Consider the following 27,650-nt stretch of genomic DNA (forward strand, 5'->3'; position numbering starts at 1 on the left):
ACTATGCTGTTGACCTCAGACAAATCCGAGACTCAAACTATTCTCTAAGCCTCAGCAAAGAAATTGTCCGCTCACATTCTGTCTCCAATCAGTACTTTGAAGCCTGTAGCAGCGAATGAGCTTCACCTTGTATTACAGAACACAAACCTTTCTGGGCACCAGGCAAAGGGACGCTGCCAGTCCTATTTAACATCAAACTGCTCTGCCCCCGCCATCCCATATTTATATTATTTAAGCTTACTGGACCAGGAACCTCTGTGGAGAAAACCAAACGAACACAGTATTGTTTGATGCCGATACATATGGTATGGCACATGAAAAAGCTTTGATTCTGCATGCTGAATACAGCATGCTCGTGAGGCCTTTCCTTTCTGTTGACTCGTGATGCCACCTTTCAATCCGATAGCTAGTCAGTATTACTTTGCTTTCAAATAATATTTCCCCTTTATTCCATTTGTTTACAGTAGCTGTTTTATGAAGATTAGAAAGAAGCATCTCGGATTTGCTGTTTTTTTCTTCTTCAGTTAAATAGGCCATTCTTTGTTCTTCAGTCGAGGCAGAGTTGGAGCTCAGTGACAACAGTACAAAGCCGATGAAAACTCAGGTTTCTCTCCTGGGTACCCACCAGCGTCGAGAATCTTCAGTGAGACTGCCAGTGTCAGGTTCCCCTCGTAGGGTTTTAAGCACCATTGACAGCATTTCGAATTCCTGAAGCCCGTTCTCACACAGCTCATCTTAGCTCAGCTCAGCTCTGGAGCCATTACGCTACATTACATTTAGCAGGGAGTCGTTTCTCATCTTCCTAAAGAGATATTCAATAGCCCAGGGTGGAACCAGGGGAAACAGTCTGTTTGAATACAGAAAAGACTGCTACAATACAAACTCAGGGACCAACATTAAGCTTCCAACTCTTTCAGACATGATGTGTGGTGCTGATTGACAGCTTTGCCTGAGGGATGTTAGAGAGAGAAACACTTTGTTAACACAGTGAGCTGCTTGGAAATATGTGACAGGACATTTCATGGTTGTTAGGTGTGCAAGGTGAAAACTGTTATTTCCAGCCAACTTGCAGTGATTCGAGGCAAAGAACAAGCCCAGTTTATAAAAGTAGAAAATGTTTGAATGTTGATGAGATTTCAGTGCCCTCCGTAACCTATTTCACGGTTGGAAAATAATCCTTGGCGCAACTATCATAACAGAATCATGATAAACCCATAATAAGATAAAGTATTAAATGTCTCTTTTACACATTAAAACAAATGTATCTTGAATAAATCCACAGAATGGTTTAGGGTGCTGTAAAACAAATCTACTGACCGAAAATATAAAAGCAACATGTAAAAAATAAGAAGCTTAATTCTCTTAAATTTTGTGCACAAGTTTGTTTACATCCCTGCTGGTGAGCATTTTTTCTTTGCTAAGTTAATCCATCCACCTGACAGGTGTGGCATATCAAGAAGGTGATTATTGTATGATCCTTACATAGGTGCACCTTGTGCTGGGGACAATAACATGCCACTTTTTAAATGTGCAGTTTTGTCACATACAAAATGCCACATATGTCAACATTTTTAGGGAGCCTGCAATTGGCATGCTGACTGCAGGAATGTCCACCAGAGCTGTTGCCAGAGAATTGAATGTTAATTTCTCTATCATAAGCCATCACCAACGTAGTTTTAGAGAATTTGACAGTACTTCCAACCGGCCTCACAACCACAGACCATGTGTAACCGCGACAGCCCAGGACCTCCACATCCGGCTTTTTCACGTGCAGGATCATCTGATCTGAGACCAGTCACCCGGACAGCTGATGAAACTGAGTATTTCTGTCTGTAATAAAGCCCTTTTGTGGGAAAAACTTATTCAGATTGGCTGGGCCTGGCTCCCCAGTGGGTGGGCATGGCTCTCAACTGGGTCCCCCTGCCCAGTCATGTGAAATCCACAGATTAGGGCCTAATGAATGTATGTCAATTGACTGATTTCCTTACATGAACTGTAACTCTGTAAAATAGTTGAAATTGTTGCATGTTGCATTTATATTTTTGTTCATTATACATAAACTCTTCTCAGTTAAATGTTTTCAGACTAAGACACTTTTTGGGGGAGAACATTTGAACAAAGATGTCAAACACGGCAGGGTTGACTGAATCCAGCCCCATGCCCTGATTTTCCGGAGATGATGACTCTGTTATGACTTATTGACTCGTCCTGTTTTGTGTTTTGATGCATAGAGATCCGTAACCAGCTGGTGGAGCAGTTCAAATGCCTGGAGCAGCAGTCCGAGTCTCGTATCCAGCTGCTACAGGACCTGCAGGACTTCTTCCGCCGCAAGGCTGAGATCCAGCTGGAGTACTCCCGCAGCCTGGAGAAACTGGCCGAGCGCTTCTCCAACAAGATCCGCAGCTCCAGAGAGCACCACCAGTTCAAGTGAGTTTCCCTCCCATGAAGAGATGAGACCACCACACCGTTAAAGACCACCTAGCTTCAAACTGAGCCAAACATTTAAACTGTATGTGAGGCAGCGAGGGATTGTGTATGCGTGTGTGTGTGTTCATGCAAGTGTGTGTTTGTGTGTCTACTTGCCTTGCCAGAGCATGTCTACTCTGTTTGTGTGTTTGCTTGGGTGTGCAGATTTCATTTTTTATATTGTCTCAGAGCGTGTGAACTTGTTGAGTACACATGGAGTTACATCCGTTCTTGCCAAGTTTTTCTCCACAGATCTCAAACTACTCCACCCTATTTTTCTCACTTTAATCTGTCCAAAAACGACTCATGCTGCATTTTAGGTTTCACTAAAACGAATAGCCTTTGGATATAAATGTCCTTCTTATAATATGCAAGCGATAATGATTTTACTCCATAGAAATCTCAAACCATCCAAAGGCGATAGAAAAGTAATCTCATTCTGGATGAAACCTCAATTTTAATTGGCAAAGCTGATGTTCAGCACAGTGCAGAATCTCCCCATATAAAGCTCTTGTTCCTGTAGCTCTGGGCTGAGGAGGGACTTAAAGCCAGCCAGGCCTTACCGGTATTATCCTATAGGGTCGAGGCACGGCTGAAGCCATGCATGCTACGAGACTGTGCCTTGTTTTCCCTCACATCAATGAATACATGGATTATTCTCTGCCATTCAGGGCGGCCAGTGATAGATTTACAGCTTGCTAGCTAGCCCCAGCCTTTACATTGGAGCGTTTGAGTAAAGTGCAGTCTTATGCTGCAAAATGTACTCCTCTTCCTCTGCCTGTACAGTATGTACTGTACTCCAAACGTTTGAATATAATTGTAAGCTACATCTTTAACACATTCTAAAGGTTAACTATTTGAATATGATAACAGTGATCATAACAGTAGTTATGAAACTTTAAAATGTCAGTGCAGGCAGTAGAGTAGAGGGTGTGTTTCAGAGGGCTTTGTGTCATCCAGTTAGTTCAGGCCCTGGTGAATTCGATGGGGATTTGACTCAGTAATTGAGGCCAGCTGTTTTAGAGCAGGCAGCTTGCACCAGGGTCCCTAAGGCCATGTTGACAGTAGACAGTGCTGCTGCAGATGCTATGGCTTAACCAAGACAGTTACTGTATAGTAGAGCTTCTAGTAGACCAGTTCAAACAGTTTTTGAAGAGCAGGCACCAGCCACATACTTCTTACCAGACTCAGCATCTCATCTTCCTCTGCCACCTCAATGCCTTCGCCAAGACTGCCTGAACCACTGTACTCACACTCATAGGGCTGCAGTGTAAAGCAGCCGTCTAGAAGTCTGTAGCCGCAGAGTCTTTGGCTGTGTGTAGTTGTCTGGCCACACACACACACACACACACAGACAGAAGATCTGTGTGTTGGCAACAATGAAGTGTGACATTTTGATTACACACACTTCTTTATGAGGGCCACGATGGCTTCCTTTGGACTCCATTAACCCAAACAAACACAACCATAAAAATGTTCAACCAATTAGCTTTGACAGTGTCCTTGTTAAAGACCCTCACTTCGTAAATAAACCCTGGGCACAACAACTACTGTATATACAGTACCAGTCAAAAGTTTGGACACCTACTCATTCCAGGGTTTTTCTTTATTTTTACTATGTTTTACGTTGTAGAATAAAAGTGAAACCATTAAAACTATGAAATAACACATATGTAATAACGTAGTAACCAAAAAAGTATATTTTAGATTCTTCAAAGTAGCCACCCTTTGCCTTGATGACCGCTTTTCACACTCTTGGCATTCTCTCCACCAGCTTCATGAGGTAGTCGCCTGGAATGCATTTCAATTAACAGGTGTGCCTTGTTAAAAGTTAATTTGTGGAATTTAATTCCTTCTTAATGCGTTTGAGCCAATCAGTTGTGTTGTGACAGGGGTGTTACACAGAAGATAGCTCTATTCGGTGAAAGACCAAGTCCATATCATGGCAAGAACAGCTCAAATAAGCAAAGAGAACCGACAGTCCATCATTACTTTAAGACATGAAGGTCAGTCAATCCGGAAAATTGCACTCACAAAAACCATCAAGCGCTATGATGAAACAGGCTCTCGTGAGGACCGCCACAGGAAAGGAAGATGCCGAGTTATCTCTGGTGCAGAGGATAAGTTAATTAGAGTTAACAGCCTCAGAAATGGCAGCCCAAATAAATGCTACACAGAGACACATCTCAACATCAACTGTTCAGAGGAGACTGTGTAAATCAGGCTGTCACGTAGAGTAGGCCAGAAGGCTACACTGGATAACCTAACCTCTATCAAAATAAAAAGATGGCGGAGCCGCAAAAGTTCTTCTGTGCAAAGGTGTTTATTTACAAATGATTCCGGAACAAAAAACAACAGTACTGCCATCAACGTCTACCTTATGGGACAGCTTAAAAACAATGCTGCCCCATCCACAGCTCAATCCAAAATGCCTCTCTCTAACTGAAAGAGAGGCTCCTTTTGTAGGGCTAGCCCCTCCCCTCAGAACAATTAACCCTAATTAATTAATCAATTAACAATACAAACCTACATTTTCCATGAACTAAACATACTAAAGGATATACATTGCAACCCGGTTTTAAACAATATCACAACATAACATTTACAACATTACATCACTACTGACAATATCTTTCAATATGCCCATATGCATTAATGAGCCATTTGGGACAGGCACTATAAAGCCAACCCAATTCCCTTAGCTCGGGTCCTTTTCCAGCATACCCGGAAGCTACAGAGATGGAGAGAGAGGAACAGAACAAACAAACAATGCGCTCATCCACAACATTGATAAGTATAATAATTATTGTATCTCTCAAATATGAACATTGACAAGTGTGAAATGCATGCACCAAGACAGAAGTTAACCTGTGTGTCGACCCACATTGTCAACCTATCTTATAATGGCACAGGGAGGAGTGATGAATATGTGTGTGCGTTAAAGAACCAAATGCTGCCCGCGGCCAGTGATGGACTTCTACGTCACACAGGCCGAATTGCTGCAAAGAACCCACTACTAAAGGACACCAATAAGAAGAAGGGACTTGCTTGGGCCAAATAACACGAGCAATGTACATTAGAAAGGTGGAAATCTGTCCAAATTTGTCCAAAAAATCGAGATTTTTGGTTCCAACCGCTGTCTTTGTGAGATAGGTGAACGGATAATCTCTGCATGTGTGGTTCCCACCGTGAAGCATGGTGGAGGAGGTGTGATGGTGCTCTGCTGGTGACACTGTCAGTGATTTATTTAGAATTCAAGGCATACTTAACCAGAATGGCCAACATACCATTCTGCAGTGATACGCCATCCCATGTGGTTTGCGCTTAGTGGGACTATCATTTGTTTTTCAACAGGACAATGACCCAACACACCTCTAGGCTGTGTGAGGGCTATTTGACCAAGAAGGAGAGTGATGGAATGCTGCATCAGATGACCTGGCCTCCACAATCACCTGACCTCAGCCAACAAGTGCTCAGCATATGTGACTCACCACCTGGATTAGGTTTTATGTAGCAAAATGTGAAATGGTGTTTCTTACATTGGATAAAGTAGAGACTCAAAATGGTGTATCATACACTGCATTGAGGAACAATGGGAAAGTAATTCCACTTTGATAGTTGATCAACTTGTAAACTAGGGAGCCAGCCAGCTAATGTTAGCTAGCTCGCGAACAGTACAATTTAGCTTAAGACATATAGCAACTCTCTCGGCATGTCCAACCCACTCATTATCTCAGCCAATCATGGCTAGTGGTAAGGTTGCTCACTTTTTCTGTGGCTTAACCAACAAGGCTTGTAACTTAACAACTTTATTTGTATTTACAGATGGCATACAGGTTTGTTATTAAGGCACATGAAAGTTCACATGTTCAAGAAGGCATTTCTGCCCCCCAAAAATATGTTTTTATGTGAAAAGCCATTGAATGAGTAGGTGTGTCCAAATGTTTGACTGGCACTGTATGTCACACACCACACATATGTAATATGGATACTCTTGGCTACCTCTCAAATATGCATGCACTCACGTGTCCTGTCTTTCACCGTGGTCTCACTATCTCTTTAGTCTAGATACAAATAAGCCCCAACTCTTAGTTTTTCCCCTGATCTTTTGTCCCTCTGTGGATATTTATGAGTTTCCACAGCAGCCCAGCTCTCTGTGGAAGGATAGGCCATGAGCAGCATGACTTCTCCGGTGCCTAGCAACTCATGCATGGCAGTCCCTTGCCTCTGCTATACACTGCACAGCACTATCGGAAATGAAAACAGCACAAGTAGACTCTGTTCAGCCAGGCAGAGGTCCACATTGAGCTGCTAGGTCACTGCCCCGGTCTTATTGGCTTAACCCATACCATACAAATATGGCTTTATGAGCTGAGTTTATGACAGCAGTCACTGATGTGATGCTCAATGCCACTGTAGTTTACAGCTGCACTGCCATGATGCTGTCTGTTTGCTCAGTCTCCTCTTGGCTCATCTACATTAAAACCTCTTGGAACTCCCTCTCCCGGATCCGGGAGAATTGTCATCAACTGACACTAATTAGCATAACGCCACGGACAAAAAATATTACTCGAAAATATTCATATTCATGAAATCACAAGTGAAATATATTGAAACACAGCTTAGCCTTTTGTTAATCACCCTGTCATCTCAGATTTTGAAATGATGCTTTACAGCCAAAGCAAGACAAGCATTTGTGTAAGTTTATCGATAGCCTAGCATAGCATTATGCCTAGCTAGCAGCAGGCAGCTTGGTCACGAAAATCAGAAAAGCAATCAACTTAAATCGTTTACCTTTGATGAGCTTCGGATGTTTTCACTCATGAGACTCCCAGTTAGACAACAAATGTTCATTTTGTCCGATAAAGATTATTTTTATAGCCGAAACACCTCCGTTTGTACTTCACGTTTGGTTGAGCAATCCACCGGAAACTGCAGTCACGACAACGCCGAAAAATATTCAAAATTAGATCCATAATATCGACAGAAACATGGCAAATGTTTTTTATAATCAATCCTCAAGGTGTTTATCAAATATCTATTCGATAATATATTAATATTAATATATTAATTCGATAATATATTCTTAGTAGGAAAGAGAGAAACAATGGCCGCATTTGTCTTTTACGCCCAAAACACTCTGAGAGCCTCCAGCTGACCACTGACGCAATGTTGTCGTTCAGGCTCATTTTTCAAAATAAAAGCCTGAAACTATGTATTGTGACACTAGACACATTAGGGAAGCCATAAAAAGGGGAATCTGGTTGATATCTCATTCACTGCTCAATAGGGACGCATAGGAACGCAGAGCCTTCTAAATAAGAGTCCCTTCCTGATTGGATTTTTCTCAGGTTTTCACCTGCAATATCAGTTCTGTTATACTCACAGACAATATTTTTACAGTTTTGGAAACTTTAGAGTGTTTTCTATCCTAAGCTGTCAATTATATACATATTCTAGCATCTTGTCCTGACAAAATAGCCCATTTACTTTGGGTACGTTATTTTTTCAAAAATGAAAATAGTGCCCCCTAGAATCTTAACATATCAGGCAGCTCTAGTGTCTCTCAACTAATTAAGATGAGGGTGAAGTATACCAACACCCGCCTCTGATTGGACACATGAAGGGAAAAGCTGAGGGCATAAGTATGCAAGCGATACCTGCAGCTCAGCTCAGCCCCTACTGTTCCAGCCTGCCTGGATCTCTGCTTGGAATCTGTCAGTCTGGTCCCAGTCAACTCACCCAACCCCCACCAAAACACCAATCGCCAGAAGTCTATTTTCTACTACGTCAAATAGTGGCCCCAGAGAGTGAGGGAAGGCTTGCACTGCCCTTTAAATGGTCCCTAACTTTTTCATTTTTTACATATAGCTGGATCTACACAACAGACGTCAAGATAAGTCCACGTCACATTAGACCACTTGAAGATCAAACAAACTTTGATTGTTGAGTGAACTATCACTTTAATCCATTTAATCTGTGGGGCTTTGGGAACTTCCTATTGCTCCTAGAATTATATTCAATGTCTATGAGACAGACAAAATAAATTGGTTGAGGAACTATTTTGGGGTTTATCATTAAATGGGGATTTTAATCACCACCTATTAAACTAAAATGTCTGAATATGGTCTATCAGTCAAAACAGGCATTATCAACAGCAAGCAAGCCATTAGAAAGCAGCTCATGTTATATTGAAAGGAGACATAACCTGTCTGAGAAAGATAAGATAAATCTTGCATTAATGTCCAATCCTGTGTGTTCATGTGTTTGTGTGTGTGCCTGCCTGTGTGCAAGGGTTGTGTTGTGTGTGTCCGTGTATATGCGTGTGTGCATGTGTGGGTAGGAGGGGGTCATTAATGATTGTCCTGGTATCGTGCTGAGCCAGATTGTCTCCTCCACGCTCGTTCTGCTTGACTACAAACACTGGTGGCCTTATTTTTCTTAAACCTAGTTCCATTTGATGTTGCTGTCTGAAATCTCTGTCCAACTCCCTGTCTTGCTTCAAAACACAACACATGTACACGTTACTGCAAAACATGAGACTGACATTTCATGGTTTTTCATTAGGAATAAAAGCAGTACTGGTTCGTTTTAAAAACCTGACCAGACCATACTTGCAATGCAATATGTAGCTACAACCCATAACTCTGAGTTTTATTGATTGCCTTTGACATTTAATCCAATATCGCATTTTATTAATCGGTCCAAATACCGATCCCTTCGTGAACTGACACTCGCACTTGACTTTTTCCCCCCTGACCTTGCTGATAGCTACTTTATTGAGGAAAATGTACAACTATGACTGTGATATGTGGTTGTCCCACCTAACTGTCTTAAGATGAATGCACTGTAAGTCGCTCTGGATAAGAATGTCTTCTAAATGACTAAAATGTAAATTTGATAAATGGATTTCAGATAACTCAATCAGCAGGAAAGCCTTATTAAGCTTGAGCCTACATCATCTGAAAGGTTCATAATTGATGCACAGTATTCATGACCATGTGCCAGTGATTCCTTCACTAATTATTCATAATATTATGAATAAGAGAGAGCATCAACTACCCAGTGACTCCCAGCAGACTGCTAAGCGTTATGCATGAGGTTGCTTGGTTGGTGTACTTGCCTGTGGGGCAGAGGCAGACCAAGGGCTGCCAATCTGCATTCCACCAAATACTTAAAATTAATATTTATTAGGCTAGACCACAGTACATACTATACATAATATTCTGTCTATACAGATTGCTTTGCACCATTGCATTTCTAATTTACGGACATTAGTGCGAACCAAGCAGCCTCTGTTCTGTGTGCCCACCTGTCCAAACCAGCTCACTGACTGTACAGTCCCTAATCATCTGCACAGCCCACATCACTGAGTCTTTCCCCGGTGGTCTAGCGTTAAAGTTAAACTATAGTGTTAAAGGTTCAGAAAGAGAGACTAGGTGTGTTAACAGCAAACATCAAACTCCTCTCCAAGGGAAAGTGTGAGAGGCTTGTAGTCCCATATCCCTTTGGTTTACAACCTCAGCTGGATGACATCAGTATCTGCAGAAGCAGGCAGGGTTCTTTTGTGTGTGTGCCTGTAAGTAAGCAGGTCACTGTTAGTCTTCACCTGTTGTTTACAAACACCTGTTTAGACTAACGGTGACATGCTTACTTACGGGCCCTTCCAAACAATGCAGAGAGAAAAATGATAGAAAGATAATGACACGGGGAATAAATACACAAGGAGTAATAACTTGGTTATATACACAGGGCACCAGTACCGAGTCGATGTACAGGGGTACGAGGTAATTGAGGTTGACGTACTGTGGCTTGCGAAAGTATTCACCCCCCTTCACGCCTTACATCCTGGAATTAAAATGTATTTGGGGGGGGGGGGGTTGTATAATTTTGTATCATTACACAACATGCCTACCACTAGTAAGAAGAAATTAGACAAAAAAACAGAAAACACAACAGGTTTTAACAAGGAAATGTGAAACGTGGGATTAATCTTAAGGGATCTGGGTAAGTGTAGGCGATATGAAACGGGGTTCACTCTCCTGGCAACCTTAAAGGGACCGATGTATTTCTGGGACAGCTTGCGAGACTCCACCCGTAGCGGTACGTTTTTCGTGGAGAGCCAGACTCTCTGGCCGGGGCGCAGGGTAGGCCCGGGACGGCGACGTCTGTTGGCTTGTTGTTGGTACCGCTGTGAGGAACGCAGAAGATTAAGACGGGTCTTCCTCCACATAAGCCGACAGCGTCTCAAGAACTTCAAGGCTGAAGGCACTCCGACTTCTGCCTCCTGGTCCGGGAACAATGGAGGGGCATAGCCAAACTGACTCTCGTGCGGGGACATACCAGTGGAGGAGGAGCGCAACGTGTTGTGCGCACATTCGGCCCAAACAATGAAGGACGACCATGTGGACGGGTTGTTAAGGGCCATACATCTGAGGGCGGTTTCCAGCTCTTGATTCATCCTCTCTGTTTGGCCATGGACTCCGGGTGGTACCCTGAAGATAGACTGGCAGTGGCCCCTATGAGTTGGCAGAAGGCCTTTCAAAACCTTGAGGCGAACTGCGGACCTCTGTCGGAAACAATATCTTGAGGAATGCCGAAGACTCGGAACACATGGTTAATTACCAACTCAGCCGTTTCCTTGGCAGAAGGTAACTTAGTCAGGGGGACGAACCTGGCCACCTTAGAAAACCTGTCGATGATGACTAGGATAGTAATATTACCATGGGACGGAGGAAGGCCAGTAATAAAGTCCAACGAGATATGGGACCAGGGTTGGTGGGGAACAGGTAAAGGGTGAAGGAGTCCTTGAGGGCAGAGGTGAGAAGATTTGCCCTGGCAGCACACGGGGCAGGCCTTGATGAAAGTGGCAACGTCTTCTTTTATGGTGGGCCACCAGAACTTTCACTGGATGAACTCAAAGATGCGACCTACGCCGGGGTGACAGGTGAGACGAGAGGAGTGCCCCCACAGAAGGACCTCGCTGCCTTGGGGACAAACAACCGATTGGCAGAACCTCCTTTCGGACCCGGTTCGATAGCTTGAGCTCGTCTCACGGTATCCTCAACTTGCCACGAGATCAGGGCCACGATCTTAGCAGCAGGAAGGACAGGCATGTCAGTGTTGTCTCAAATGGCAGGAGCGTAGACTCGGGACAAGGCGTCCGGTTTGAGATTCTTCGACCCGGGCCAATAGGTCTGGAGTTCAACCGCTTCGCCTGCTGGATATACTCCAGATTTTTGTGGTCCGTAAGCACTTGAAACAGGTGAGAAGCCCCCTCGAGCCAGTATCTCCAGATAGGGAAAAGATCAGACCCCTGGGGGGGCAGGTGCCCGGAAACAGGTCGATGGGGCAATCGTAAGGTCTATGGGGTGGTAGCATGGTGGCCCTCTGTTTACTAAATACCGGTTTGAGGTCATGGTAACACTCGGGAACTCGGGACAGTTCGATGGATTCTAGAGACTCGGGAGGAGAACTCGGGGAACTCGGGAAGATACAAGTGGCTTGGCACGTAGGACCCCACTGCTTGATAGTGCCCACAGAACAGTCAATGTGAGGGTTATGGCTGTGAAGCCAGGGGTATCCAAGGACGAGAGGGAACCCGGAACAGGTGATCAGATGAAAGTTCATCACTTCCTGGTGTTGGGAAACTGAAAGTCGCAAGGGGGTAGTGACACGAGTGACAAGTCCAGATCCCAAAGGGCTTCCATCCAATGTAGTAACCCTCATGGGGTCACTTAGAGGTTCAGAGGGAACGCCATTCTCCTTCGCCCAGACACCATCCATGAAGTTACCTGCGGCTCCAGAGTCTACCAAGGCATGAAGGGGAAGCTCGTGGTTGTCCCAGGAAAGGGTGACTGGAATGAGCAGGCGGGAGTTGGATGGATGGGAGGAGGTTATGTTTCCCGTTACAGTCCTCCCAGGTCTGCACGGGACAGTGCATTTCCCTGGAGCCCGGGACACGTGGAGCGGAAATGGCCCGGTTTGCCGCAATATAGACAGCATCGCTCCCTCATCTGGCGGTCTCTCTCAGCCTGGGAGATGCGTCCAATCTGGGTTCCGGTAGAGCCAGCGAGGATAAAGGTGGAGACTCGGAGCTGGGACCGATAGGAGCTAGGGTGAGAGGTCTACGGTTGTGTTCTCTCTCTCTCAGACGCTGGTCTATGCGCGAGGCCAACTTGATCAGGGACTCGAAGTTGTCCGGTGGTTCCCGAGTGGCCAGTTCATCTTGGATGGTGTCGGAAAGACCCTTCAAAAAGCACACTGTGAGCGCCTCGTCATTCCAGGTACTCGCTCCTTCCACCGTGCGGAACTGGATGGCATAGTTCGTAACGCTGCGCCGACCTTGGTGGAGAGTCAGGAGCTGTTTGGCTGAGTCAGGGCCGCTGGTAGGACCTTGAAATACCCGCTTGAATTCTTCAGCAAAGGTAGAGTAGCTGGCACAGCAGGGACTTTGGGCATCCCACACAGCAGTAGCCCAGGCTAGGGCTTTTTCCGACAGCAGGGTGATGATATATGCGATCTTGGACCGGTCAGTGGGAAACGACGAGGGTTGCAGCTCGAAGGAGAGAGAACATTTGGTTAAAAAAAACTTACAAGCACTCGGATCACCTGAGAAACGTTGGGGAGGCGGCAGACGAGGTTCAGCCAGGGGGTTAACTGCCACGGGCACTTGAATCTGATGTACTGGGGCAGGAGCGGTTGCTGGGGAAAGTCGATCAGATGTCTGCTTTATGGAAGTCAGCATCTCCGACAGAAGTCGAGAATGTCTAGCCATTAAGGCCTCTTGCTGAACCAGAGCAGCTTCATGGCGTTGGACAGTCCCCCTGTGGTGGGACAGCATGGATAAAATGTCCTGGGTACTGGCTGCCTCTGGGTTCATTTTGTTGGCTCTGTGTTTCTGTCAGGACCCGGTTACGAACTCGGGTCTCCGGTGTGAGAAACAATCAATTAGTAAAGTGAGCAACTAATAGTCGGCAGAACCCAGAAGATGAGGCAGTCACAGCAGTACTAGAGACGGTGATTTAATAAAGAAAAAAGGAAAAGATCTTCAGGCAAAAATATAAATCCACAACGTCAAAAGTAATTCCAAGAGAAAAAATGTATATCCTCCAAGACACAAGGAAAATCCACAAAGTGGTAAGAACAGCAGAGAAAAAACAAACCTCAAAAGAATAATCAAAAATAAACAAGAACAAAACCAGAGCACCTCAAGTTCACAGCATGGCTGGGGCTGGGTGCTAACATACAAACACAGAGCAAAGAACTGAGGAAAACTAAGGGTTTAAATACAATCAAGGGAAACGAGGCACAGGTGCAAATAATAACTGGGAACAAGGGAAAACAAAAGGATCAAAAAGCACAATGGGGGCATCTAGTGACCAAAACCGGAACAACCCTGGCCAAATCCTGACAACTTGAGCGTGCATAACTATTCATCCCCCCAAAGCCAATACTTTGTAGAACCACCTTTTGCAGCCATTACAGCTGCAAGTCTCTTGGGGTTTGTCTCTATAAGCTTGGCACATCTAGCCACTGGAATTTTTGCCCATTTATCAAGGATGGGTTCCGCTGGTGTACAGCAATCTTTAAGTCATACCACAGATTCTCAATTGGATTGAGGTCTGGGCTTTGACTAGGCCATTCCAAGCCATTTAAATGTTTCCCCTTAAACCACTCGAGTGTCGCTTAAGCAGTATGCTTAGTGTCATTGTCCTGCTGGAAGGTGAACCTCTGTCCCACAGTCTCAAATCTGTGGAAAACTGATATAAGTCTCCCTCAAGAATTTCCTTGTATTTAGCGCCATCCATCATTCCTTCAATTCTGACCAGTTTCTCAGTCCCTGCCGATGAAAAACATTCCCACAGCATGATTCTGCCACCACCATGCTTCACTGTGGGGATGGTGTTCTCGGGGGAATGAGAGGTGTTGGGTTTGTGCCAGATATAGCGTTTTCCTTGATGGCCATAAAGCTACATTTTTTTTCTCATCTGAAGAGAGTCCTTCTTCCATATGTTTGTGGAATCTCCCACATGCCTTTTGGCAAACACCAAACGTGTTTGCTTTTTTTTCTTTAAGCAATGGCTTTATTTTGGCCACTCTTCCATAAAGCCCAGCTCTGTGGAGTGTAAAGCTTAGTGGTCCTATGCACAGGTACTCCAATCTCTGCTGTGGAGCTTTGCAGCTCCTTCAGGGTAATCTTTGGTCTCTTTGTTTGCTCTCTGATTAATGCCCTGCTTGCCTGGTCTGTGAGTTTTGGTGGGCGGCCCTCTCTTGGCAGGTTTGTTGTGGTGCCATATTCTTTCCATTTTTTAATGCTTCTCTGTGGGATGTTCAAAGTTTCGGATACTTTTTTTATAACCCAACCCTGATCTGTACTGCTCTACAACTGTTTGGAGAGCTGCCTGGTCTTCATGGTGCCGCGTGCTTGGTGTTGCCCCTCGCTTAGTGATGTTGCAGACTCTGGGGCATTTCAGAACAGGTGTGTATATACAGTTGAAGTTGAAAGTTTACAAACACTTAGGTTGAGTCATTTAAACTCCTTTTTCAACCACTCCACAAATTTCTTGTTAACCAATTATAGTTTTGGCAAGTCGGTTAGGACATCTACTTTGTGCATGACACAAGTCATTTTTCCAACAATTGTTTACAGACAGATTATTTCACTTATAATTCACTGTATCACAATTCCAGTGGGTCAGACGTTTACATACACTAGTTGACTGTGCCTTTTAAACAGCTTGGAAAATTCCAGAACATGATATCATGGCTTTAGCAGCTTCTGATAGGCTAATTGACATCATTTGAGTCAATTGGAGGTGTACGTGTGAATGTATTTCAAGACCTACCTTCAAACCCAGTGCCTCTTTGCTTGACATCATGGGAAAATCTAAAGAAATCAGCCAAGACCTCAGAAAAAGAATTGTATACCTCCACAAGTTTGATTCATCCTTGGGAGCAATTTCCAAACGCCTGAAGGTACCACGTTCATCTGTACAAGTATAAACACCATGGGACCACACAGCCGTCATAATAGTACGCAACTATAAACACCATAGGACCACGCAGACGTCATACCGCTCATGGAGGAGATGCGTTCTGTCTCCTAGAGATGAATGTACTTTGGTGCGAAAAGTGCAAATCAATCCCAGAATAACAGCAAAGGACCTTGTGAAGATGCTGGAGGAAACTGGTATAAAAGTATCTGTATCCACAGTAAAACGAGTCCTATATCGACATAACCTGAAAGGCCGCTCAGCAAGGAAGAAGCCATTGCTCCAAAACTGCCATAAAAAAGTCAGACTACGGTTTGCAACTGCACATGGGGACAAAGATCGTACTTTTTGGAGAAATGTCCTCTGGTCTGATGAAACAAAAATAGAACTGTTTGGCCATAATGACCATTGTTATGTTTGTAGGAAAAAGGGGGAGGCTTGCAAGTCAAAGAACACCATCCCAACCGTGAAGCACAGGTTTGGCAGCATCATGCTGTGGGGGTGCTTTGCTGCAAGAGGGACTGGTGCACTTCACAAAATAGATGGTATCATGAAGAGGGAAAATTATGTGGATATATTGAAGCATCATCTCAAGACATCAGTCAGGAAGTTAAAGCTTGGTCACAAATGGGTCTTCCAAATGGACAATGACCCCACGCATACTTCCAAAGTTGTGCAAAATGGCTTAAGGACAACAAAGTCAAGGTATTGGAGTGGCCATCACAAAGTCCTGACCTCAATCCCATATAAAATTTGTGGGCAGAACTGAAAAAGCGTGTGCGAGCAAGGAGGCCTACAAACCTGACTCAGTTACACCAGCTCTGTCAGGAGGAATGGGCCAAAATTCAGCCAACTTCTTGTGGGAAGGTTGTGGAAGGCTACCCGAAACGTTTGACCCAAATGAGACAATTTAAAGACAATGCTACCAGTAACAAATTGAGTGTATGTAAACTTCTGACCCACTGGGAATGTGATGAAAGAAATAAAAGCTGAAATAAATCACTCTCCACAATTATTCTGACATTTCACATTGTTAAAATAACGTGGTGATCCTAACTGACATAAGACTTTGAATTGTTCCTAGGATTTAATGTCAGGAATTGTGAAAAACATGTGTTTAAATGTATTTGGCTACGATGTATGCAAACTTCCGACTTCAACTGTAGATTATGTTAATGCATCAGAACATGCAACTCATGTCATGAAGCAGACAATAAAACAATTTTCAAACAATGGCCAAAATAACTTGTGGGAAAACACCATTCTAAACAGCGCACGTGATAGCAGTTCCATATGTGACAGAGATTAAAATCTATTTCAGGAACTTACGTAGAAAGAGGGGGAATCTAAAGATGCAACAAATAGGATAGGTTGCGAATATGACTCGGATTCTGCCTTTGGCTTCTGGAAAAGGAAAGAAAATGGATAATTAAAACAAATGGAACAGGAGATTAATGGCATAGCGTTGTGTCCAATAGGGAAGTAAATGCAAATAAATAGAATTACTCCTGTCTATACACAAGCTTGTAGGTCTATGCCTATTTGGGAACCCCAGAATTTGGACAGCTTGCATGGCAATAGGCCTAGCTAATTATTTGCAGCTGTCAGTGAAAAGCGTCTAAAATGTGTGAAGATAGTGTCTTGAGAATAATTTAAAATGTTGAGGCAAGAAGGGCAGGGGTATGTGGCAAAGATATAGGCGAGTATCCGCTGTCTCCCGCCAATTATTGTGCATTCATTGTTTCATTGTGTGAGTTATTTGCCCTTAGATTATTTGTTTTAATCAATTCCCCATTACATATGTCACCTGTAGTAAATGTACCGTTAATTCCCATCATTTGGTTAAATTAATTTATTACAGTAATTTACCATTCTCATTCTCAGAGTGGAAACATTGTTTGCAGAGTTCACAACCTGCTACACTTGTGAGAAACACGTTTTGGTTTATTTCATAACTATTTATGAGATTTGTATCATTGTCTTTTCTTTGGAGTGCTCCACATGAGCAATGAGCATGTGTCTGGTTTATCTGGCAGCAGTCCAAACACATAAAATACACACCCTCATACACTTACCCTCGCCTTATGCCCTTGGGGGAATCCCCGTTTCCATCTTGGCTAGTGGTCCAAATGATTAGCCAAGCAAGGGAAGATTGCAACATAAGCCCTCGTTTTTAGTCGGCTTTGGGAGTGTACAGTTATGTTCACCCCGGGGCCTGAAACTCCCCATAATTCAATTCGCGGCAATCCTCCAAGAAAAGTCAGCTACTAATGCACATGATGGCACAAGCAAGTCTCTAAAAAGTTAATGTTTTTGTTTGGTTGTACTTTGGAAATTGTATAAATAAAATATTTTCCTTCTTCAGAAGTTCCAGCTAGGCAGCCTAACGTTAGTTAGCTAATTAATTTGCTAGCTATCATACAGTATGCGTATATTAATAATTACATATTTAATATAAGTAGACATGCACTCAAAATTGACTGTAGCGCATATAATGCAACCACAAGCTACCGGTGGCTGAAAACACAATCATCTCCGGATGAACAAGTGACGAATTTCTGGCCAAGGGTTGTCCATTTAAAAATCATTCCTTCCTCCCTCCTCGCCTCTTTTTTATTTTTTAAAATGTATTATATATGTATTTTATTCAATTGTATATGTAGCCGATGTGAAATGGCTAGCTAGTTAGTGGTGGTGCGCGCTAGTGGCGTTTCAGTCGGTGAAGACACTTCCTCTGAGACCTTGAAGTTGTGGAGCGATGGGTAACGATGCTTTGAGGGTGACTGTTGACGTGTGCAGAGCGTCCCTGGTTCGCGCCCAGATCGTGGCGAGGGGACAGACGTAAACTCTATACATTGATGCTGTTGACCCGGATCACTGGTTGCTGCGGGAGGAGGTCAAAAGGGTGGTGAGTGTAACCGATGTGAAATGGCTAGCTAGTTAGCGGTGGGGCGAGCAAGTGGCGTTTCAATCAGTGACGTCACTTGCTCTGAGACCTTGAAGTAGTGGTTCCCCTTGCTCTGCAAGGGCCGCTGCTTTTGGGTAACGATGCTTCGAGGGTGACTGTTGACGCGTGCAGAGCCTCCCTGGTTCGCGCCCAGGTCGGGGCTAGGGGACGGACGTAAAGTCTATACCGTTACATATACTCGTCAGACGTCATCAGAAGTGTTCACTTAATTTGAGGGCTGAGGGGATAAGGTGTGTCTTTTAAGTGTTTGGACTGCAACCACTGTCCTAATAATGTTGAGGGAGAGCGCGCGCCTGAGCACGCATAGACATACTTGGCCTGCTGCACGGAAATGTGGGAAAGTGTTGTTGTTTTTTAACATTGACTGCTAATGAATGATAATATATTAATTAATTAGTTCCTCACTATTGGAAAAATCATTCCAACAATCTCCCCCTTGATAATCACCAATCCTCGATGTGAAAGAGCAATGGAAGTTATAGGCCTATTGCTGCATTGGCCTATAGAGTATGAGTTCCATGCGCTAATTTCTTTAGATGCCATATTACAAAGGCTGTTGATCTTGAGGTGACTTTTAACTTTTAGAATTTTATCGTTTTAATTTAGAATGTTATGATTAACCACGTGACAATGCTTTTCCGAAACTAAAACGTTATTATTGAAATGGAACTGTTCCATGAAAATGCGCATAGGAAAAAAGATACCATGCGTAAGACATATCTTTTGTAACGCATATCTAAAATGCTTTTTATTGTAACCTGTGCTCGGCATCAGACTAATTTCCACTCAAATGAGAATTCAAGCACGGACATTTTATCAGCAGACAACGCTCTGACTGATGTGTAGCTACTTTTCGTTGTAAGCCATCCTACTTTTCTATGGTAAAATGCAAGAGTAACTTTAAGAAAAACATTAGGAAATGTATCTGGCTACATTCTTTCTACAATAAACAGAAATATGATGTCCATGCATAGTTTTTGCAAAAATGCCTTGTTTTTTAAAATTGATTGCTCATTTAGCATACTTGTGTGGCTGACAGCAAAATAGCGTTGCACATCTGTTGTTAACTGATGGAAATGAGGAAAACTATAGTTGCATGTCCCTGATCACTCAATTGAATAAAACCCACACTGTTGACCCCTGTCAATACACAGCTGGACTCAACTGCTCCCGCTTTATCCAGTTGTGCCATTTACAAACAAACACGTGACTGAACTACGGTAAGCTTCATAATGTAAAATAATGTTATAGGTGGAATGAAGAACGCAATCTTCTAACATATTGCACAAGTTAACTGCAGGTATTTACTTAAAAAGTAGTTAAAAATATTAAAATGTATAGTAAAACTTCAAAGAAATAGTTTAGACAATATTGATGGTATTGAAAAACCAAATCCCTAGTATACTGAATATATGGTATACCGCCTGAGCCTACTGAGGTCTGATTTAGGATCATACCGTCTGTCTGATAAGGAGGCACTGTTATAGTAATGCTAGAGTTGTGACCTGTGGGTTTACAACCCACTGTTCCATTACTATAAAACCAGGGCTGCATTTATCACTCAGTGAAAATAATCAGCTCCCTCCCTCTCTCTCTCTCAGAGCAGAGATGTGTCCTGCTGCAGCCACACAGGCCTAATTGCTTGTCTTTTTGCTCCAAGTTTCTGTGAAATGAGGAAGGCAGCTGGGGAGAAGAGAGCCTGTGTCCTTTTGTCTCTTCCCTCAGGAAAAGGGTTTAACCCACAGCACAGAGAAACAGCCTGGCCAGATTCTCAGATGTCTCTTTTCGGAGGCTCTGCTTATAGTTATGGTCTCGTGGTGTGGGTGGGTGGGTTTTTGCAGTGTTGGCAGTTTCAGTGCTGCATTGAACGTCACAATGAATAGGCTGCTTTGTCACAGAGCATTGGAGCTCCCTCCCCATCTCTCTCCGTCTGTCTGTCTGTCTGTCTGTCTGTCTGTCTGTCTGTCTGTCTGTCTGTCTGTCTGTCTGTCTGTCTGTCTGTCTGTCTGTCTGTCTGTCTGTCTGTCTGTCTGTCTGTCTGTCTGTCTGTCTGTCTGTCTGTCTGTCTCTCGCCCTGAGCTCCTGTCATGGTAAACAACTGACTTTTTTTAATATTCAGGGAAAATAAGTGACTTCACGAGCAGATTCATATTTTATCAGGGATTAAAGTTTGGAGGTGCCTGCTCAGCATTTTTGACGAACCATTTGGAGGAGGAGTACAGTACTATTGACAGAGAGCCTTGTGAATGGAGTCTTGTTGCTTGGATGACTAAGGTGTGTGTGTGTATGTGAGAGAGCCTGGTTGTGCTTAAGGAGGGGATTAAGCATCTCTGGCCACTCTAAGGGATTAGAAGAGGATAGAGGTGCCTGGTCCCTAGGCCTCTCATCCACAAACACCAATTACACAGCGAGGAGCTACGACTCTAACAGCCAGATAGTTCACTCAACCGGAACTGTTACGGAATGAGGGCTGTGCTGAGACAGAAAATAGGCCATCCCAGAAGGCAAGGAAAACATGATTCATCACATTGAGTTTTTTATTGTAGTTAGAGAGTCACCCCCGGTCTATTGTTTCCTCTATCTAGTCTCTCTGAGACAATTAATCACTTTGCCATAGCAACAGAAAGTTCAGTTTAATCATTCTATTATCACTAGTGACCTCTTGATTATTGAACTGGCCCCAATTTGGTTTAATTGGGAGATTTTCTCATCTCATTCAAATTACTTTCCCATTCCTTTTGATTCCAAACCTGTAAAAGTCATTTTTAAACCGTGATCAGCTGGAGAATGCTCAATCAGACCTGTCTCAGCAAATGCAGAAGTCTGAAAACCTGCTTTCATAGTATAATATTAGACACATCCATTTTCTGTCTAACTTCTTTTTCGCACCAAGCATCCTTCCTCAAACGGTGAGTTGACCTGCTATAGCATCTTGCCAGAGTCTTAGAGAGTATGTATATATGGTTGTGGTAGAACCATATGGCTGTACGGTATATTAGCTGTGTCCATTGTGGTGTCTTGCTGTGGGGGTAAGTGGGGGAATAATGGTAACAGCACTCTAGAGCAGACATATATCAGCTTCTTAGAGGTGATTAGCATTGCGGAAGCTCTCTGTAGAGGGGAGCCTTTGATGTTAATGCTCATCATTTTTCTTTGCAGTAAGTAGATGTGCAGTTTTCACCACGGCTCAGTGAAACCCTCTGCTGATATCAGTGTGTGTGTGTGTGTGTGTGTGTGTGTGTGGGGGGGGGCATTGTGTTTGTGTGTGACTGTGTATGAGTCCACGTGTGTGTGTGTGAACATACACTGGAGGGGGATGTAGTGAAAGCTGATTACGCTTCAGTCAGAGCCCATGCCTCTCAGGGTCATTATGGTAACCAGCGTTAAGGATTTAAGCAATCAATGCCGTGTCAAACTGGAGCGCTGCGAGGAGAAACTAATGGCGTCTATTCTAGGCTAGCGCCATCACTGTAGAGCAGGAGAGTCAAACTCATTCCATGGAAGGCCTAGTGTCTGCAGAATTTTGTTTTTTTCCTTTCAATTAAGACCTAGACAACCAGGTGAGGGGAGTTCTTTACTAATTAGTGACATTAATTCATCAGTCAAGTTCGGCCCTCCATGGAATGAGATTGACATGTGCCGTAGAGGGAGGGAAAGAGGGAGGGAGAGATGGCGGAAAGGGAACAGAGATATATAAGGAGGGAATTAGATGGTGAGGGGGAATAAGTGAGAGAGAGAGGCAGAGAAAGCGAGAGTGTAGTGTGATGTCAGTGTGGTTAAGTCTCTGCAGTCAGCCAACAATGTGATCATGTAGCAGCTGTATTGTTTACTTGGAATAGGAATCGGTCTCAGAAGCCCTATTTGTTTACTCCAACAATGCCTGTGTGTGTGTTGTGTTGCCTGTGTGTTGTCTACCCAGCGCGACCCTGGGCAATATAGGCTGCTCACTCATATTCACCGGGGATGGGCTATGCTTAACTTAATGGCAAGTCATCAACCTGTCTGTCCGTCTGGTGCACAAAATAAATGATTAGGGTGAAGTCGAAGACTTCTGCTGTGGGACAGACAGATATTTGTTCTGACCATCAACTTTGTCTCTTTATACACCGATGTGTTGAGCCTGTTGAATAGACACGCTAATCAGGCAGTAGCCCTTAGAAATATTGAAATGATGAAAGCAGAGACAACCACATGTATGTACAGTATGTTACAGTAACCCTTTGCTGATCACTCTAACGTCACCTCTTCTCTGTGTTGTGTTCAGGAAAGACCAGCACCTGCTGTCCAGTGTGAACTGCTGGTACCTGGTACTGAACCAGACCAGGAGGGAAAGCAGGGACCACGCCACCCTCAACGACATCTACACCAACAATGTCATCGTCCGCCTCGCCCAAATCAGCGAGGATGTCATCCGCCTCTTCAAGAAGGTCTGTCTGTCTGTCATCCTTCTGTCCGTCTGTCTGTCTGTCTGTCATCCTTCTGTCCGTCTGCCTGTCTCTCTGTTTACTCCTCTCCTTATCACCTGTGCTCATGTGTTCAGAGTTGAAGATACAAATGAGCACTATCTTTTATCGTTCGCTTGCTGACCAGTGTTGGGCATGATGTCAATTGTCCTTTCTCTAAGATCCTAATCATATACAAATAACACCAGATCTCATTGCTCTTTTGCTTAAGGTTACGACCACATTCAAAACAGTTTTCACCTGATCCTTTGAAATTAGTTAAAGAAACCAATTTTCCTCTATCCTTTCCATATTCCATCTTTAGTATACCGATTTGATGGTTGAGACTCTGTAAGCAGTGATGTTTTTTGAGAAGCTACATTATCAGCTGACCCGTATTCCAGCACATTGGATTTGTATACCTCTGTCGGGCATAAATAAGTTCCATGTGGCCTGTGGAGTAGTAGTGCAGCAGTAGGGTTAAGATAGAGCAGGGCAGGGTACCCCTGGCCCCCTAACCACCCATGGGCCCCTGCTGGTGTGAGCAGCATCTGGCCCTGTGTCAGCACATAGCAGAGATGACTGAGGTCTAACCCAAACACCAGACCCCTGTATACACCTGGCAGGCTTTCCTAGAGGTGAGACCCAACCCGCGCTGCCAGCCTCCATTCACACACTACTGAGAGTGTGTGTGTGTGTGTGTGTGTGTGTGTGTGTGTGTGTCAGCAGGAATGTGAATGGGGGAAACAAGCAACACATGCTTTAGGGAGCACCAGTCAGGGCTGAAAACAGAACAACACAGCCTCCTGTTAGTCAGTACAGTTCCCTCAAGTAGCTTTTCCTCTGGCTGGTAATACGAATGGAGCTACACGTCCTTGCTGGCAGGCCTCGCAGTGACAATGGATAACATGTCAAAGAAATATGCTGCCTAGCTTTGTAGCTGTTAAGTAAATGCATGGAGGAGAGAGCTGAATAGGCTACAAGTCGATCACGCTGCCCCGATGATGAAAGAAAGACCCGGTGTTGCCCAAGATTTCTGATATCCACATAGTCATAAATGAATACTCCATAAATAGGGCATGAGTTTTTCCTGACCATGTCATCTAAACTTTGACCTGACCACGGAAAAACTTTGTGCCTTTTCTAGACAGGATCTGTTCTGGGAAAAATACACAGGTCTTTGTTGTAGTATTTCTCTCCTCAGTTAGGTGTTCTCTGTTGGAGGTTTAGTAGCCTCAGAGTCTGGTTGATTTTGTCAGCCAATCAAATCTGCTCTACAGTCAGAGGTTCCATGTCTAGAAAGTGAAGTGAGACATTTCTAATCAATACAAAATGTAATAAAAATTACGGAATTAAAGGTTCGCTAAATGAGAAGGAGTGGGCTACAACGAACAACCAACACGAAGGCTGTTGCTCTGAATCATGGTGTTATATGTTCACAAGGATGGGGAGCACAGCATATTATAGCTTCAATTTTAGCTAGCTGGCTAACTCAGCTAGCTATCTGGCTAGCTGGGTGGCTAACTTAGCTAGCTATCTGGCTAGCTGGCTGGCTAACTTAATTAGCTATCTGGCTAGCTGGCTGGCTAACTCTATCTTCTCTACATCAATTTGATGCAGTCAAGACAGGCACTGTCATGGGATGATAAGAGAACCAGCATCTAACGTTAAACATTTGTATGACTAGCGCAAGCCATCGTGGCTACTTTTTAGTCTCGCTCTCCTTCTCACAAACATATATACACCGGCCCCTCTTCTGCCCGCTGCTGTAGAAGCAGCAGAACAGTCTGCAAAAAATACGACGTTATTTCAACTACAGTGGGGCAAAAAAGTATTTAGTCAGCCACCAATTGTGCAAGTTCTCCCACTTAAAAAGACGAGAGAGGCCTGTAATTTTCTTCATAGGTACACTTCAACTATGACAGACAAAATGAGAAGAAAAAAATCCAGAAAATCACATTGTAGAATTTTTAATGAATTTATTTGCAAATTATGGTGGAAAATAAGTATTTGGTCAATAACAAAAGTTTATCTCAATACTTTGTTAAATACCCTTTTTGGCAATAACAAAGGTCAAACGTTTTCTGTAAGTCTTCACAAGGTTTTCACACACTGTTGCTGGTATTTTGGCCCATTCCTCCTTGCAGATCTCCTCTAGAGCAGTGATGTTTTGGGGCTGTTGCTGGGCAACACGGACTTTCAACTCCCTCCAAAGATTTTCTGTGGGGTTGAGATCTGGAGACTGGCTAGGCCACTCCAGGACCTTGAAATGCTTCTTACGAAGCCACTCCTTCGTTGCCTGGGTGGTGTGTTTGGGATCATTGTCATGCTGAAAGACCCAGCCACGTTTCATCTTCAATGCCCTTGCTGATGGAAGGAGGTTTTCACTCAAAATCTCACGATACATGGCCCCATTCATTCTTTCCTTTACACGGATCAGTCGTCCTGGCCCCTTTGCAGAAAAACAGCCCCAAAGCATGATGTTTCCACCCCCATGCTTCACAGTAGATATGGTGTTCTTTGGATGCAACTCAGCATTCTTTGTCCTCCAAACACGACGAGTTGAGTTTTTACCAAAAAGTTCTATTTTGGTTTCATCTGACAATATGACATTCTCCAATCTTCTTCTGGATCATCCAAATGCTCTCTAGCAAACTTCAGACGGGCCTGGACATGTACTGGCTTAAGCATGGGGACACGTCTGGCACTGCAGGATTTGAGTCCCTGGCGGCGTAGTGTGTTACTGATGGTAGGCTTTGTTACTTTGGTCCCAGCTCTCTGCAGGTCATTCACTAGGTCCCCCCATGTGGTTCAGGGATTTTTGCTCACTTGTGATCATTTTGACCCCATGGGGTGAGATCTTGCGTGGAGCCCCAGATCGAGGGAGATTATCAGTGGTCTTGTATGTCTTCCATTTCCTAATAATTGCTCCCACAGTTGATTTCTTCAAACCAAGCTGCTATTGCAGATTCAGTCTTCCCAGCCTGGTGCAGGTCTACAATTTTGTTTCTGGTGTCCTTTGACAGCTCTTTGGTCTTGGCCATAGTGGAATTTGGACTGTGACTGTTTGAGGTTGTGGACAGGTGTCTTTTATACTGATAACAAGTTCAAACAGGTGGCATTAATACAGGTAACGAGTGGAGGACAGAGGAGCCTCTTAAAGAAGAATTTACAGGTCTGTGAGAGCCAGAAATCTTGCTTGTTTGTAGGTGACCAAATACTTATTTTCCACCATAATTTGCAAATAAATAAATTTAAAATCCTACAATGTGATTTTCTGGATTTTTTTTCTCATTTTGTCTGTCATAGTTGAAGTGTACCTATGATGAAAATTACAGGCCTCTCATCTTTTTAAGTGGGAGAACTTGCACAATTGGTGGCTGACTAAATACTTTTTTGCCCCACTGTATATGGATATCCCAAAACAGTGGCAAACCGCTGCTAAACTGCTATATTTCTGCTGAGACATACTTTTATAGTCGTTGACTCAATGATTGAAAGTCTATGGGAACATAGCACGTCCCCCCGCTACACTTGTCACCACTGTTAAAAAAAATGCTAGGGGAAACACTATGATTGTCTAGGTCAGTACTTCCCAACCAGCGGTACTAGGACCCTTGGGGGTACTTGACCTATCCACAGGGGGTTCTTAAGAAGACTTATGAGACCATAGACCTACTTGTAAAATGGGGGTACTTCAGGGGTCCTCCGGCAGAGCAATTGGTGGTACAGTAACAGAAAATAGTTGGGAACCACTGGTCTAGGTTGCCTGTCTGGTATGGTAATGTCTGGTTTCTCACATCCGTGGGAACATTATCAAGGTCTCACAATCTGTTTAACAAAGAAGTAATTGACGCATGTACAGGTAATTAGGTACAATTCTCAGGTAGTTATTGATGTTTAAAGTACTCCTGTCAAGCCATGGCTCAGTCGAGAACTGCAAGATCTCAGTGGGGTGCACAGTTCAAAATTTGGTCAAGAAAAATAGAACAAACCATTTCAATCAGGCTCCACTGTGTTCATTTTTTAGAGATAAGAGAGAATTTCATGAATGTATTATTTTTGTCTCGACAGCCAGAGCAGTTTTAGGCCAGCGCTATCTGACTTGACACATCCATATTCTTACTTGTCCACTCTCTGCTCTGCTCCCTCAGTGCCTCTGCAGTACATTCTCACACTGCAGTGTCTGACATCAGAGCCACCCATGCATACAAATGCCATTCACCAGCTGCCAGGAGTCTTTCACATATTTCTCACAAAAAGAGCTTCCCACTTATCATGTTCAGGCCAAGGCACTTTCATATCTGATTTAACATGACATATTTCCTGTCCTCCTTGGGAGTTTTGATGATGAAGGTAAAATAAAATAACAATTTGCCTCTCTCACTCTCTCTGGCTTGCTATCTTTGCTCAGTATAGTTTAAAGGGCGGACCACAGAGGGACGCACAAACATTGTCCAATCAAAGAAAGCTCATAAAATTCCATCTCAGCTGGCCCCTCCTCCTATTGCTATGAGCCCCTCTCTACATGATTGATCGCACATTCCAATTTTGACTCATCAGCCTGCGTATGTTAGGGCTTGGTTTTGATGGTTAGAACTTCTACCTGGTTGGCATAACCCATGCAAAGATGTGCGGTCAAGTATGAAAAGGGTGTGTGTCTGCCTTCAGGCAAGCTTACTTGCATCTACCTGTATCTCTCTCTCTCTCTCTCTCTCTGTGTTCATGTGCGCGCATGTTTAGAGATGAGCCCTGGTGCTTGGCTCTGTGCTGTAGAGT

At 43.8% G+C, this 27,650-nt stretch overlaps 1 protein-coding gene across 2 annotated transcripts in view; it reads left to right on the plus strand.

Moving 5' to 3' along the window:
• The window catches only part of LOC115143125 (SLIT-ROBO Rho GTPase-activating protein 3), a 134,119-nt gene that overhangs the window by 35,820 nt on the left and 70,649 nt on the right, over positions 1-27,650 (plus strand). For both annotated transcript variants that reach the window (XM_029683229.2, XM_029683230.2), the window contains exons 2-3: positions 2,232-2,427; positions 22,694-22,856. In XM_029683229.2, the coding sequence (XP_029539089.1) occupies positions 2,232-2,427; positions 22,694-22,856 (359 nt within the window). The remainder of the gene's footprint in view (positions 1-2,231; positions 2,428-22,693; positions 22,857-27,650) is intronic.

Source organism: Oncorhynchus nerka, linkage group LG15, assembly GCF_034236695.1.
Source record: "Oncorhynchus nerka isolate Pitt River linkage group LG15, Oner_Uvic_2.0, whole genome shotgun sequence".
NCBI classification, from domain to species: Eukaryota; Metazoa; Chordata; class Actinopteri; order Salmoniformes; family Salmonidae; genus Oncorhynchus; species Oncorhynchus nerka.